This window comes from Myotis nattereri (genome assembly GCF_964212035.1).
Source record: "Myotis nattereri genome assembly, chromosome: 20".
In the NCBI taxonomy this organism is placed as follows: Eukaryota; Metazoa; Chordata; class Mammalia; order Chiroptera; family Vespertilionidae; genus Myotis; species Myotis nattereri.
In genome coordinates, this window is record NC_138096.1 from 4,908,901 (window position 1) to 4,921,744 (window position 12,844).

At 46.4% G+C, this 12,844-nt stretch overlaps 2 protein-coding genes across 2 annotated transcripts in view; both read left to right on the forward strand.

Annotated features, from left to right (window-relative positions):
• Positions 1-12,844, forward strand: part of GPR137B (G protein-coupled receptor 137B) — a 499,787-nt gene that overhangs the window by 187,665 nt on the left and 299,278 nt on the right. The window lies entirely within an intron of this gene.
• The window catches only part of MTR (5-methyltetrahydrofolate-homocysteine methyltransferase), a 51,168-nt gene that overhangs the window by 11,689 nt on the left and 26,635 nt on the right, over positions 1-12,844 (forward strand). The window contains exons 4-13 of the mRNA XM_081114418.1: positions 283-375; positions 1,764-1,870; positions 4,078-4,137; positions 5,173-5,267; positions 6,214-6,314; positions 7,639-7,700; positions 8,779-8,846; positions 9,234-9,313; positions 10,885-10,997; positions 12,383-12,523. Coding sequence (XP_080970544.1) covers positions 283-375; positions 1,764-1,870; positions 4,078-4,137; positions 5,173-5,267; positions 6,214-6,314; positions 7,639-7,700; positions 8,779-8,846; positions 9,234-9,313; positions 10,885-10,997; positions 12,383-12,523 — 920 coding nt within the window. The remainder of the gene's footprint in view (positions 1-282; positions 376-1,763; positions 1,871-4,077; positions 4,138-5,172; positions 5,268-6,213; positions 6,315-7,638; positions 7,701-8,778; positions 8,847-9,233; positions 9,314-10,884; positions 10,998-12,382; positions 12,524-12,844) is intronic.

The window sequence follows — 12,844 nt, forward strand, 5'->3', positions numbered from 1 at the left end:
GTAGGATCCAGGACAGCCCATCACCAAATTGTGCAGTAAAATCTATGAACCATCCCTCTGAGTGGGAGGAAGACTACCAATAAGCCTCTTGATCATTCAGGAGAGGGCGAGTTTTGCTGTCCAAAGAATTAAGAGGAAAGTTTGAGCTTTTGTGCCTTTTGGATTTCAGAGTATTGGACAAAGGATTATAGCCCAGCATCCTAGGGAAATCTTATACCTTACTGATTTACAACAAAAACTGGAGCAATTCAGAGATTTCACACTTGTTTTTCTTTCCCAAAGGAATTAAGAGGTTTGTGGCAGGAGCGCTGGGTCCGACTAATAAGACGCTCTCCGTTTCCCCATCTGTGGAAAGACCAGACTTCAGGAACATCAGTGAGTATTCGTCACATACAGTCAGTGCTCTCGAGCAGGTACTGCTGTGTTTTGGTAAAATGGGACCAGTAGTACATCTCTCTCAGGGTTATTGAGACTCAATCCGCACGAAGGGCTTACAGCACTCCCTGGGATATAGTATACGTCGCAAAAGAAAGTTAGCAGTTGTGTGTGTGTTTTTTAAAAAAATTTAACTTGTTTTCGAATGTACCTGGTGTTGTGTTCTTTATCAGCTATGGAAATAAGACCAATCAAACTAAAGCTTTAAAATGACAAGTTGAGAAATTATGGACACCCAGCCTTGGTCAATGAGAGAAAACCATTTTATTTATCACAAAGCAGTCCAAACTGTATAAGCATATTAGCATTATAAAATGATAAACTCTCACATATATAAGCATACTTGTATTGAGATTTTACCAAGAAATCTTAGAAATCTAGGTGAATTTCTTGAGCATGAGACTACTAAAAACAAACCATTGAACTTCCAGAGCTGGATAGTCATGATACTATGAATGGTGATGGTTATGTGTCGATGACAAGTTCAGGCAAGTGGGGTTTGTAGGGTTTTGGCCACAGGACTTGCCATGCCGTGCTTCCACACGTGGTCACCCGGGTGGCTCCCTCTGATGTGCTCGGTCTCGGCACGGCAGTGAGGAGCCCCCTCTGCCTTCCTCTCGTGCTGTGGAAGGTGAAGGACACGGACGGCAGCGTAACTCGCCGTTCAGGCCTCTCTGCCGAGCGGCTGGCATCTTCTCTCTTGGTTGGGCAGTGAAATGGGGAGAGGGATGGCCTCTCAGATGGGAATAGAGAGCTCAAGGTGTTTCTGACAAAACTTACCTACGCGTGATTGGACACTTGTGTTTGAGATGGAAATTGCCCGTCAGGCAGGCGTTTTCTCTGACAGAGCTGGTGTCAGAGGGCAGGAGCCAAATCCACAGAACTGCAGCCTTTGCTTCTCCCACAGAGAGTGAGAGGCTGTGACTCGCCCTGTGTGACACGTTTCTGTGTGACTCCTCCCGCTCATCCCTGTGAATTGATCAAAGCCATCCCTGGAAAGAAGGACCTGCCCTAGGGCTCTCTAAAATATAGTAGGTCCAGGGCTCAGGGAATCCTGGCTTCCCGCGCGCTTGCTCTTTCTCGGCTCACACGTGGTGGGACGTGCAGACCTTGTACAGGTGTTTAGGAGCAACTGTGTTCAGTTACTGGTTTAACTTCTATCACCGCCGTATTTCTGCATTTGGTTTCTTATAAAAGGTGTCACTGTCCTTAAACGATGCGTCACAAACCAGCAGTATTTAGTTCACAGGTGCTGGCCCCGAACTCAGCATGTTCGGGCCATTCAGGGGATATTGACTGATGTCCTGGGTGTGGTTTATTTTTTGCAGCTTTTGATGAGCTCGTTGAGGCATACAAAGAGCAGGCCCAAGGGCTCCTAGACGGTGGGGTCGATATCTTACTCGTTGAAACTATTTTTGATACTGCCAATGCCAAGGTGAGTTAAGGGAGGAAAGGGGACAGGGTGTGAGGGGCGGTGAGGGAAGGGCTGTGATGAATCCCTAATGTAGTGAGAAGACAATGATAGCTATTTTAAAAAAAAATTTTTTTTATTGATTTCAGAGAGGAAGCTAGAGGGAGAGAGAGAGAGAAACATCCATGATGAGAGAGAATCATTGATTGGCTGCCTCCTGTAAGTCCCACTGGGGATCGAACCCGCAACCCAAGCATGTGCCTTTGACTGGAATCAAACCTGGGACCCTTCAATCCACAGGCCGACACTCTGTCCGCTAAGCAAGCCAGCTAGGGCAACGATAGCTATTTTTAAAGTTAAATGAAATGCCTTTGTTCCGTTTTATTCTTGACTATTTCTGAGGCCAGTAGAATGAAAAAAACTTCAAAAGGTTATCTTTTCGACTTTTTTTTTGGTAAGTTTATTTTAAATTGTGAAAGTAAATATTTTCATATATAGCTACTCTATGTGCATTTATGCATAGGTGATAAGTACACATACATGGTTCTAAATTCAAAAGACTCATAAATATATGTAGTAAAAAATAATACCCTTCTACCTCCTATTTCCTGGGGACAACTGCTTGTCACCAGTGTGGAGTCCTGACAGGCATCAGCATCGGGGTGTGCGTTTGTATTCCTTACATGTGTGCCAAGGCACATAGGTATATGGAGTGAAAAGTAAATGTCCTTATGCCTGTGTTTCTTATTTATTTGTTTGCTTATTTAATTTTTCAATTACAGTTGACATACGTTATATTAGTTTTAGCTGTTCAATATAGTGAGTAGATACTTATGTAACTTACAAAGTGATCCCCTCAATAAGTCTAGTGCCCCACCTGGCACCGTTCACAGTTATGAAAATATTACTGACTGCGTTCCCTGGACTGCACTTGGCATCCTGGTTACTATTTTATAACTGCCAAGTTGTGCTTCTTAACCCCTTCGCCTTTCTTACTCATCCCCACCACTCCCTCCCATCTGGCGACCATCAGTTCCTACCTGCTGTTTTTGCACAGTGTACCTAGACGATCACTCGCTACAAGTGAGATTGCCAGGCCAGAGGATTGTGCATTGTTAGTTTTAATCTTTAGTGTCAAGTTAGCCTCCTGGAGATGTGCTCTTTTAAACCCAGTCATAGAGCAGTGCAGGTTTCTCACGCCCTGGCTAACACCATCTATTGTTACACTTTTGGATCTCCTCCAATTTGATGGGTAAAAAATGCTTCCCTGCTATAGTTTTCATTTTGTATCTTTCTGACTAGAAATGAAATAGAGCATCTTTTTTAAGTTTTACAACCATTTAGATTTTCTGTCCTGTGATGTGTGTTCTGTGCCTTATTTCTGTTGGACTTTTGGTCTTTTTTATTGTTTTTCCCTAAGGAAATCAACCTTGACAGTGATGAGTAGCTAATATTGTCTCCAGTTTGGTGTTTGACTTTCTATATGGTGGTGATGGTCATATAGTTATGTTTCAGAGAGGAAGCTGGGGGGGCGGGGGGGAGACATCAATGATGGGGAGAATCATTGATCCACTGCATCCTGCATGCCCCCTACTGGGGATCAAGCCTGCAACTTGGCATGTGCCCTTGACCTGAATCGAACCTGGGACCCTTTAGTCCACAGGCTGACGCTCTGTCCACTGAGCCAAACTAGCTAGGGCTGATTTAGCTTTATAATGGTACTAGAGGCCCGTTGGAGGAAGATTCCTGCAAGTATAGGGCTTCGGCCGATCGCGCCAAGCCCCGCCGCCCAGGGCCGCACACGGGGGTCCTCACCAGCAGTCGGGTACCAGGTAGTGCCCGCCCCGCTCCAGTGCTGTAGCAACAGGAGTGCTCGTCCCTGGGAAGGTGGCGTCTGGGTCTCCCAGGTGGACTGAATCCCCACTGATTTCACTACCAGATGCTCTGTGGGCTCCTCATCCCATCTCTGTTGCTCTGGGTTGGGGTTCTCTCCAGCTTCCCAGCTGCCACTGCTCCTGGGTGTGGGTGCTGGCCCTTTCTGCCAGTCTCCGTGGCTTCCTCTGTAAATCCTCGGTTATCATGTTTCCGTTCAGCTCCCTTCAGTGGGTTATTCAGGTTGATTGCTCTGTAATTGAGCTGTAAATCCCGCCTGGGGCTGGGCGCAGGGGAGTGGCGCTCCCGCCTCCTCTGCAGCCACCTTGGAACCCACTGATACTCTCTTTCCCTGACAGGCAGCCTTGTTTGCGCTCCAGAACCTTTTTGAAGAGACCTATGCTCCCCGGCCCATCTTTGTAAGTCTAAAATGTTGATTTTTGTTTTTTTATTAAGGGTAGGGTATTTTTTGTTGTTTTTTTCCCTTGCATGGAACTACTGATGGTATCTTTTAGGAACCACTTTAAGTTTTCTGTTCACCTCCCTCCTACCACCACCTTGAGACAAAGAACACGATTCTAGAAGTGGTTGATGGAGACAGAGTGGTCTGGCTGAATTGTCTCCTGAAGCCAGAGGCTTAGGAAGCCACTCTCCTTAGGACCCTGAGGGGCGGCCTTGCATGCTGGCTGTGAAGTTCCCCGCACTGAAGACAGCAGATTGCCAATTTATTAATCAACTAGAGAGAGGCCCGATGTACAAAATTTGTGCACTGGGGTGGGGGGGAGGTCCCTCAGCCCAGTCTGCACCCTCTCACAGTCCGGGAGCCCTCAGGGGATGTCTGACTGACAGCTTAGGCCTGCTCCCCAGCAGTCGGACATCCTTAGTGCTGCTGCAGAGGCGGGAGAGGCTTCCGCCATTGCCTCTGTGCTCGCCTGCTGTGAGCCCGGCGCAGGGCTTGTGGCTGAGCGGCGCTCCTCCTGTGGGAGCACACTGACCACCAGGGGGCAGCTCCTGCATTGAGCATCTGCCTCCTGGTGGTCCGTGCGTGCTGTTTGGTCAATTTGCATATTACCCTTTTATTATATAGGAAGGGTAGGCAGACCCACCCCAGAGTCCCAAAGTTCCTTGAAGAGAATAAATAGAATCAAAACTAGGCCTGTGCCACACAGGAGGCTCATGGGAAAGCCTTCTCTAGGGAGACCGGATGTGTGAATTCTGACGCTGCTCTCGTCATGGCTTTTGCCTCCCTTTTCCTTGCTCCCATGGCTCACCAGCTCCCCCCTCACTCGGCATCTCCCTGTTCTGACCATTTTAGAAAGTGCTGCCTTCGAGTCCCACAGTTCTCTTCCCTGTAAAGGAGCACAGGAAGTCAGCTTGCTCCTCTTATTCTGGCCTTGTGACTGAACTCTTCATTTGAGTCTGTACTGTTGACTGAATTTGCTTTGTTAATTCAGATTTCGGGAACAATTGTCGATAAAAGTGGGCGGACGCTCTCTGGACAGACAGGGGAGGCGTTTGTCATCAGTGTGTCGCACGCAGACCCACTCTGGTGAGTCATCGTTCTTTCCCGCCTCCATCCCTTTTGGGGGGTCTTTCCTTACAGTGTCAGATGGTGCCTGTTGGTTGGTTATTCCCCATTGACAGAACAACAGCAGCAGTCTAGCTTGGAATAAGATGGGGATTTTAAAGCTCAGATTTTTATCTTTAAAATTAACATTCTGTTTTCATTCTATTTTAACATTATCTTTTCCATAAACGTGCTATTTATTTCTTCTGTCCAGAGCTGTGCTCACCCTTTCTCTTTCATTCTCTCTGTTTCTGTCTCTTTGTCTGTCTGTCTGTCTGTCTGTGTGTCTCTTTCTCTCCCTCTCTCCCTCTCTCCCTCTCTCCTGGCTTCTTGTTAGCCTTTAAGACTCATCTTGAGAGTCCTCTTCGGGGAACCTGCCTTCTCTTACCAGCCCAGGCTGATGTTGCTCTCTACCCTCAAGGTTCTGGCTGGTCTAATAATCAAACAGACATGAGACAGGTTAGCAAGAGAAAATGACCAAATATAATACACATGTAGGTCTGTGTGGGAACCCCGCGTACATGAGAGTCAGAGACAGAAAGGAAACGGGCACAGAAGACACTCTGCGTGGGGGGTGAGCCAAGGTGCCCGGGGCTTCAGACGTTCATTTCGGGATGATGACCAGAAAAGATGCTTAGTAAACATGCTTGTCCTGACATGTCTGTGGGTCAAAAAGGAAACAATCCACATCCTACAGCAGCGCACCTTAGGGTGACTGGCTCTGAACCCTCCCACCCCGTTTCAGTTGCTGAACAAAAGCATTAAAAATAGCATTGATGTGGCTTTGATTGCAGCTGCATAAAAGTGCTTTGAATCAAGGATTTATTACCTGCTTGGTTTTAGGTTTATTCCCCTATTATAATTTTTCTACGCATAAATGTTTTGAATAGAAGAGGATGCTCCTGTTAACTTCTTTTTGTCTTTACAGCATTGGATTAAATTGTGCTCTGGGTGCAGCTGAAATGAGACCTTTCATTGAAACAATTGGCAAATGTACAACAGCCTATGTCCTCTGCTATCCCAATGCAGGTGTGTATTTCAAGGGACTGCACAGGGGGAAACCCAAATACATGGACATGCGTGGCAGGGTGACAGATCTTGATGAAAGAGTTTGTTCTGTAGGCTTGGTATATAGCTAACACCCAGTAGGATTTCTCTAAATGGGAGTATCTGGACCTGGACCTGGACCACTGTTTTTCTTTAGACTTGAACGCACAGGTTGGCTAAGCCTGAAAGCGGCAGAAATGGACGGGACTCGGAGGAATGACGCCTGGTCCCGTCACCGAGCAGAGCCGTGCTTTGGGTGACAGTGCTTGCTCCCACGTGGAGGGCGGCCCATGAGGAGCTCTGAGGGGGAGAGGGGCCCACTTCTCCTTGTCTGTGTTCACAAAGAGCAGGCGGAGAGCCTTGTGTCTTATTACCTCTTTCCCTTCTGAAAGTTAGGACTTCTAGTTTACTGTACGTAAAAATCACTGAGAGATTTGTAGGCGATTCTCAAACTACCCAGTGACATAATGGTAATTCATTTGGGTTAGCCAGATTTCCTGGTGAATGTTTTTTTTTAATAGGTTTTTATTGATTTCAGAGAGGAAGGGTGAGGGGGAGAAAGAGAGAAACATCAATGATGAGAGAGAGTCATTGATGGGCTGCCCCCTGCATGCCCCCTATTGGCGATCGAGCCCACAACCCAGGCATGTGCCCTTGACCAAAATTGAACCCGGGACCCTTCAGTCTGCAGGTTGACACTCTATCCACTGAGCCAAACCAGCCAGGGCTCTGGTGAATGTTTCTGAGCACTGCTTAGCTACTTAGGGCTAAAAATCATTTCCCAGCATTTTTTCTCCAAATGTATACATTTTAACCCACAATGAGTTTTATTTCTCACCAGGAGCAAGAAACTGGAAGGGGATAAGAGATAAAATAGGACATTGGATAATCACCTACTAACATCTTACTTGGGAAACGTTATTTGAAAGGAGACTGGTTGTGTTTTGTGTTTTTAATTGCGTGTCTGGTGCTCATTAGCTTCAAGGACATAGTACTCCCCCAACCTCAGCCCCAGCAGCTGGGTAATGAGTGAATTTCCTTTCTGGGAAGGTGGCAGGGAGTGGGGGCTCTGTCCACATAGTAGTGATGCTTTTCTGTCCAATGGAAAAGAAATAGTGGACGTTTATCTTCCTCTGTGACTTCTGTTTTTGGTGTAGTGTCTTTACTTACTGTGTTTAATATTAGGAATTATTTGTGTCCGCAAGTGTTTAATTATAATGCTCCATTTAATTTAAATATAAAATGTCCTAACTCTTTAGCCTAAAGCCTTTACAAATCCAGTGATGGTTGCGATGCCCTTTCTCAGGTCTTCCCAACACGTTCGGTGACTATGAAGAAACGCCGAGCATGATGGCCATGCACTTAAAGGTCAGGAGTCCTCTTTCACTTGGTTGAGATAGGGAAATGACAATTTAGATTTGGAATATTTAGAAGCATATTTTTTCCTCTAAATAAATTCCAGTGTATGTGCTATAATGAGTAAAATCTTAGTTATTCCTCTTTAAGATGGTGGCAGTGGAGGGAGAGGCTGGCTGTCAGCGTCCTCCTCCCCAGATGGTACCGGTGGCTGTTGGGAAATTCCCACTGAGGTCCAACTGAAGCTACTTGAACTTAACTCTCATACAGCCATCCTAAGGGTTGGCTCCTTACTGCCCATCGTCACCCCAACTACCCCCCATTCTCCTTCCCTCCCATATACCTCCTGTCTGGGAATCCTCTACTACCCACTACCTAGGTCATGAGCCCATACTACCCAACACCCACCCTATTACTAACCCCGGTCTCTTCCTCATTCCTTGAATCTGTAGCTTCTGGCTCACTGACATTCTCTCCTAAACGATTTCTGACTTAATTCTTATAATACCTTATGTAGGTGCTCTTTTCAGTGTTCGGACTTCTCAGTTGCTTGACTTCCTCTCTTGTCCTGCAGACTAGCCTGTGGTTAAACCCCAGACCCACACTGACCTGTATGCAGCCGTTACCACCGGGGGTTGTTGGAGGACTTGAAATGTAGCTATTGTGACCGAGGAACTGATTTTTAATTCTTTAAAATTTTTAATTTAAATGTAAAAACTTTATGTGTTATTTGAAAATGCATTATCTAGTTCATGTTCATTCAGCGTAGCATATGGGCAAAAAATCTTTATTATGATCAGATAAGGAAGTAAACATTACATTTTAAATGGGATAAAGGATTTCATAGTATCTGAACTGTTTTAATGTAATACCTGGGGCGTTAAAAGCTTTTTATCTAGAGTTAAGTGTTTTTAGCTCTCTTTTTAATAGAAAGTTCGTTATTCAGGAAATGTAGGATTTTTTCGCTGAGTGGGTAGTGGTGAGTTTAGAATTCAGATGAACTCCCTAGAGTAGCGGTCGCCAACCGGTGGTCCATGAGGTCCGAAAGGTTGGCAAACGCTGCCCTAGAGCTTTCTTTTCCTGAACGCAGGGCTTTGCTATGGATGGCCTGGTCAATATCGTTGGTGGATGCTGTGGTACGACACCAGATCACATCAGGTAATAATCACCTCTAAATATTTTCCCTTTCGGCATGGCATGACTTGTGTCCTCTTCAGATTCGTGTGTCGGGGCCTAACTCCCCGCTCCTCTACCTGTGGCTGTGTTGGGAGATAGGGACTTTAAAGGGGTAGCTAAGGTGCACAGCTCAGCCACACACAGCAGCCAGGCTAAACCCTGGGCAGGCTCGGAAAAGCTGGGCTCAGTGGTTCATTTCCTGCTCGACTGAGAAAACGAAAAGGTGTAATTGCTGCTGCACATTTGGAACGAGGTATGTAATTACGTGCATGATTGTGCTAAATAGACTTCTTAATTTCATAGCCGGAAATTAGTTTAATTTTATTTTATCCTGAATTAATGAGTATAGTGTTTTCTCTTTTAACTCAGGGAAATTGCTGAAGCTGTAAAAAACTATAAGCCTCGAGTTCCACCTGCCGCAGTGTTTGAAGGGCATATGTTATTGTCCGGTAAGTAATCCAGACACGGCTTGTATGATTTCAGAAACGGTTCCCTTCTTGTTTCAGTGTTACCATAGGTGAAACAAGAAGAAACCCATTTAGATACGATTTTTAAAAAGAACTTACGTGTAAGAATGAAAGAATCTTTTTTTTTTCTGATTTGAATTTCTTGTGCTATCTCTAAATTGCTTTAAAAATAATCTTCAGTTAGATTTTAAAAGAATGACATCAAACATGCTCTTTTCAGTTGTTCTTTATAAATTGCATACTTGTGAAGACTGCAGTTCGAAAATCAGCCACTTCACATTCATAATAGATGAGAAGTGCTTTGTGCGAGATGCTTCTAGGGCTCTGATACGGGATCTCCTTAGTGGTTAAAGCTGTGCCCTGCTGCCTGCCCTGTAGCCTCAGGGCTTCACCTGGGACCAGGGATACCCTGGGGCTGGCAGGGGTGGGGACAAGGCTGTAAAGGTCATCAGTGGAAAGAGACTCACAAGCCCGAACTAGGATGAATGGTCCTAGTTGGTGAACAAATACTCATCCGTATTCGTGATTTTCCTCCTTCATATCTGTCTCTTCTTCAGCCAGGGCTTTGGCAAAGGATTCAAAGCCCTTTTTTTTTTAACCACAACAGCTATGATTGTTGTTTGCCACTGTATCTAGTCTCATTTTTACAGTAACGTTATGGGACAGATACTTTTACTGACTTTGTTTTATAAGCTCAGAGGCTGTGAAAAGTCAGCTGAGTTGTTCACTGAGAGGCTGGGAAGGGCTTGAACCCGGGGCTGGCTGTCCTCAGAGCCGCCTGTACCCCCCCTAGCGAGACACAGTAAATATGAGTAGAGCAAAACAGTTAAAGACCTTTGTTGTAGTGATACTTCTTCACACTGGGAGTTGCTTTTCCCTCAGTGTAATATCTCTATATTTATTATCCAGTTTTGCCCCTGAGTTGGCCTATAGCAGGGCAGATGTTATTACCCCCTGGCAAATAAAGGGGCAGAAGCACCAAGTGGCTGTGCCCACAGTCAGCTCCTGAGTGTGAACCTGCCCAGGAGAACCTCCTGTCTCCCAGGACCCAGCCTGGGCTCTTCCCGCCCTGGTCAGCCTTGCTGGCTGCGTGCGGGTTCTTGGACTTGGATCGAAGAGACGGTAAAGCCAGTGGATCGGCTTCCAGCTGTTGTCTCGTGACCAGCTGTGGAGCTGCCGTCTGTGTGGACAGCGTGGAGCAGTCCTTGTGATTCTGACATCATGGCTTTTGCCCCAGACTCTTGATTAAACAGGGAAATGATGGTATTTTTTTCTTGTTTGTCGGAGCTGGTATGAGTCAGCTCTTTAAAGAAATTTGCAACTTAAAGTCCTGAAGTATTTGTTATTTGAATGTCTGGTTGTAAATGAGCTGCAACATACAGTTTACTTTCCTTGGAGAAGGTGCTGGTCCTGTTTCCACGTCGCATCTCCTGTCTCATCCCATGGCTGCGGCACAGAGACATTTTACTCCCTTATGAAGACGTTTGTGTCCCGCCTGTCTCATGTCACCGTGTGCATTTCCAGAAATTTTTCAAAGTGCTTCTCCTCTTAAGGTCTAGAGCCCTTCAGGATTGGACCCTACACCAATTTTGTTAACATCGGAGAGCGCTGTAACGTGGCGGGATCCCGCAACTTCGCTAAGCTCATCATGGCGGGAGACTATGAAGTGAGCATCTCAGTGCGACGCAGGCATCTGCCATGTTGGTGGCTAGACAGCAAGTAAACGAAACGGCTTTGGATAGCGTTTGACCCGTTACTAGCCGAGCTGCTGGCAAGTGTGAGGAGAACTGTGACGCGTCTCCGTGGGCTGGGCTGGTAGGAGGAGGAAGCGTCGAAAACTCCAAGCTGCTCGTTGTTGTTTGTCAGAAGGCACTGCACTTGGGTCATGAAGTGGGATGAGATGGGAGGGACCCGGTTCTAGCTATTGCTATTCATTGGGAAGTAAGTTTAAAATTTTGCGAATACTCTTCATTTTCGTTCCCCCACAAATCCTTGCGGGGGAAGTGAAAGCCAAGAAAATGTGAAGTCCGCATGAGCACATCAGGCAGGGCTTACGGTGGTATTGCTTCTGTTAGCTGCAGACTGAAATACATACACAAACACGAGGAAAGAACAGGCCTGCCTGGGACGGTCACATGCTCCTTTAGCCAGAGTGCTTTTCAGCTGATCCCTCTGTGGATGAGCAAAATGTAATCCAACCAGAACCAACCGGAAACGTCCGGAAGGAGTGTTTCTCTTACGAAAATAGGAAGTTTAAAAAATGGAGTCTGGGCTTTAATGATGACTTATCAAAATTCCCTCACTTGAGGTTTTGCAACTTTTAGGAAATAGATCTTCCAGAAACCACCACCAACGTAGACTTTGTTTTAATCATGAAGAAAGGGCCCATTTACCATCCTCTCTGGATCTGTTGATTGCTCCTCCATGGCCTCCCTCCGTGGCCTGGTTACCTGGTTCCTGACAGTTCCCGTCAGCCCTCTTCCTTCCTTGCACTACTGCTCACCGCCACGTGGGCCTCTCATCGTCCTCCCCAGTTCAGAAGCTCACACAGGTGGCCTTTTGGATCAGGGATAAAACCCAAACCCTGCAGGTTATCATTCAGCGTCTCCGCTTGGGCCCAAACTGCCTTCCCTTCCTGGGTGTCCCCTGAGGCTTGTTCAGGCGCGCTCCCTTCTGAGTCCTCGTGACCTTCATACTGTGCAGGGTTTTCAGTTGGCAGTGTTCCTATTTATGTTTTTTTTTTTTTTTTTGGTGACCATTTTGTTGTCAAATTAGTTCAGGTCACAGAGGGCCCAACTCCAGGCTGAATTTAGATTCTTTATGGCAAGAAAGTGGCCTCAGTGGATTCTGGGTAGTGAAATGAGGCCAGGGGAGAGAGTTTAAGGTTAATCTCCGGTGACTGATGGGAGGAGAATAGGCCTAGAGTCAGGGAGGCTGGCCAGTGGGTCGTGAGTCACTCCAGAGGGCTGCTGGGGATGGCGAGGGATTCCTTGGTCAGCCTCTCTCCACTCACCTGTCCTCATGCTGCTTCCTCCCGCATTCTTTCCTCAGGCAGCCCTGAGTGTTGCCAAAGCGCAGGTGGAAATGGGAGCCCAGGTGTTGGACATCAACATGGATGACGGCATGCTGGATGGTCCAAGCGCAATGGCCCGGTTTTGCAAACTCATTGCTTCCGAGCCTGACATTGCCAAGGTTGTACACCATTTTTATGCGTCAAGGGGATGTGCGAGTCTTGCTCTGTCACTCATTTAACTTTGTCATTTGCCCCGTCGATCTGTCATCTGTCTCATACACTGATTTTCTGTTTTCCCAGTTAAAAAGCCTGAGGCTTCTGATGGTCAGTTTTCTCGCTCAGTGCTAGCTTCTGATAAAAGCCAGGCTTCTGAGAGAGATGTGACTTCAGCTTGGCTGTTTTCCAGGCTTCTGGAAATGGTCACAAGAATGGTTTGTTTCCTCTGATGTCTGGATAAACTGAAAACCCGCTTTCTGGATAGATTGGAAACCTGCTTTCCA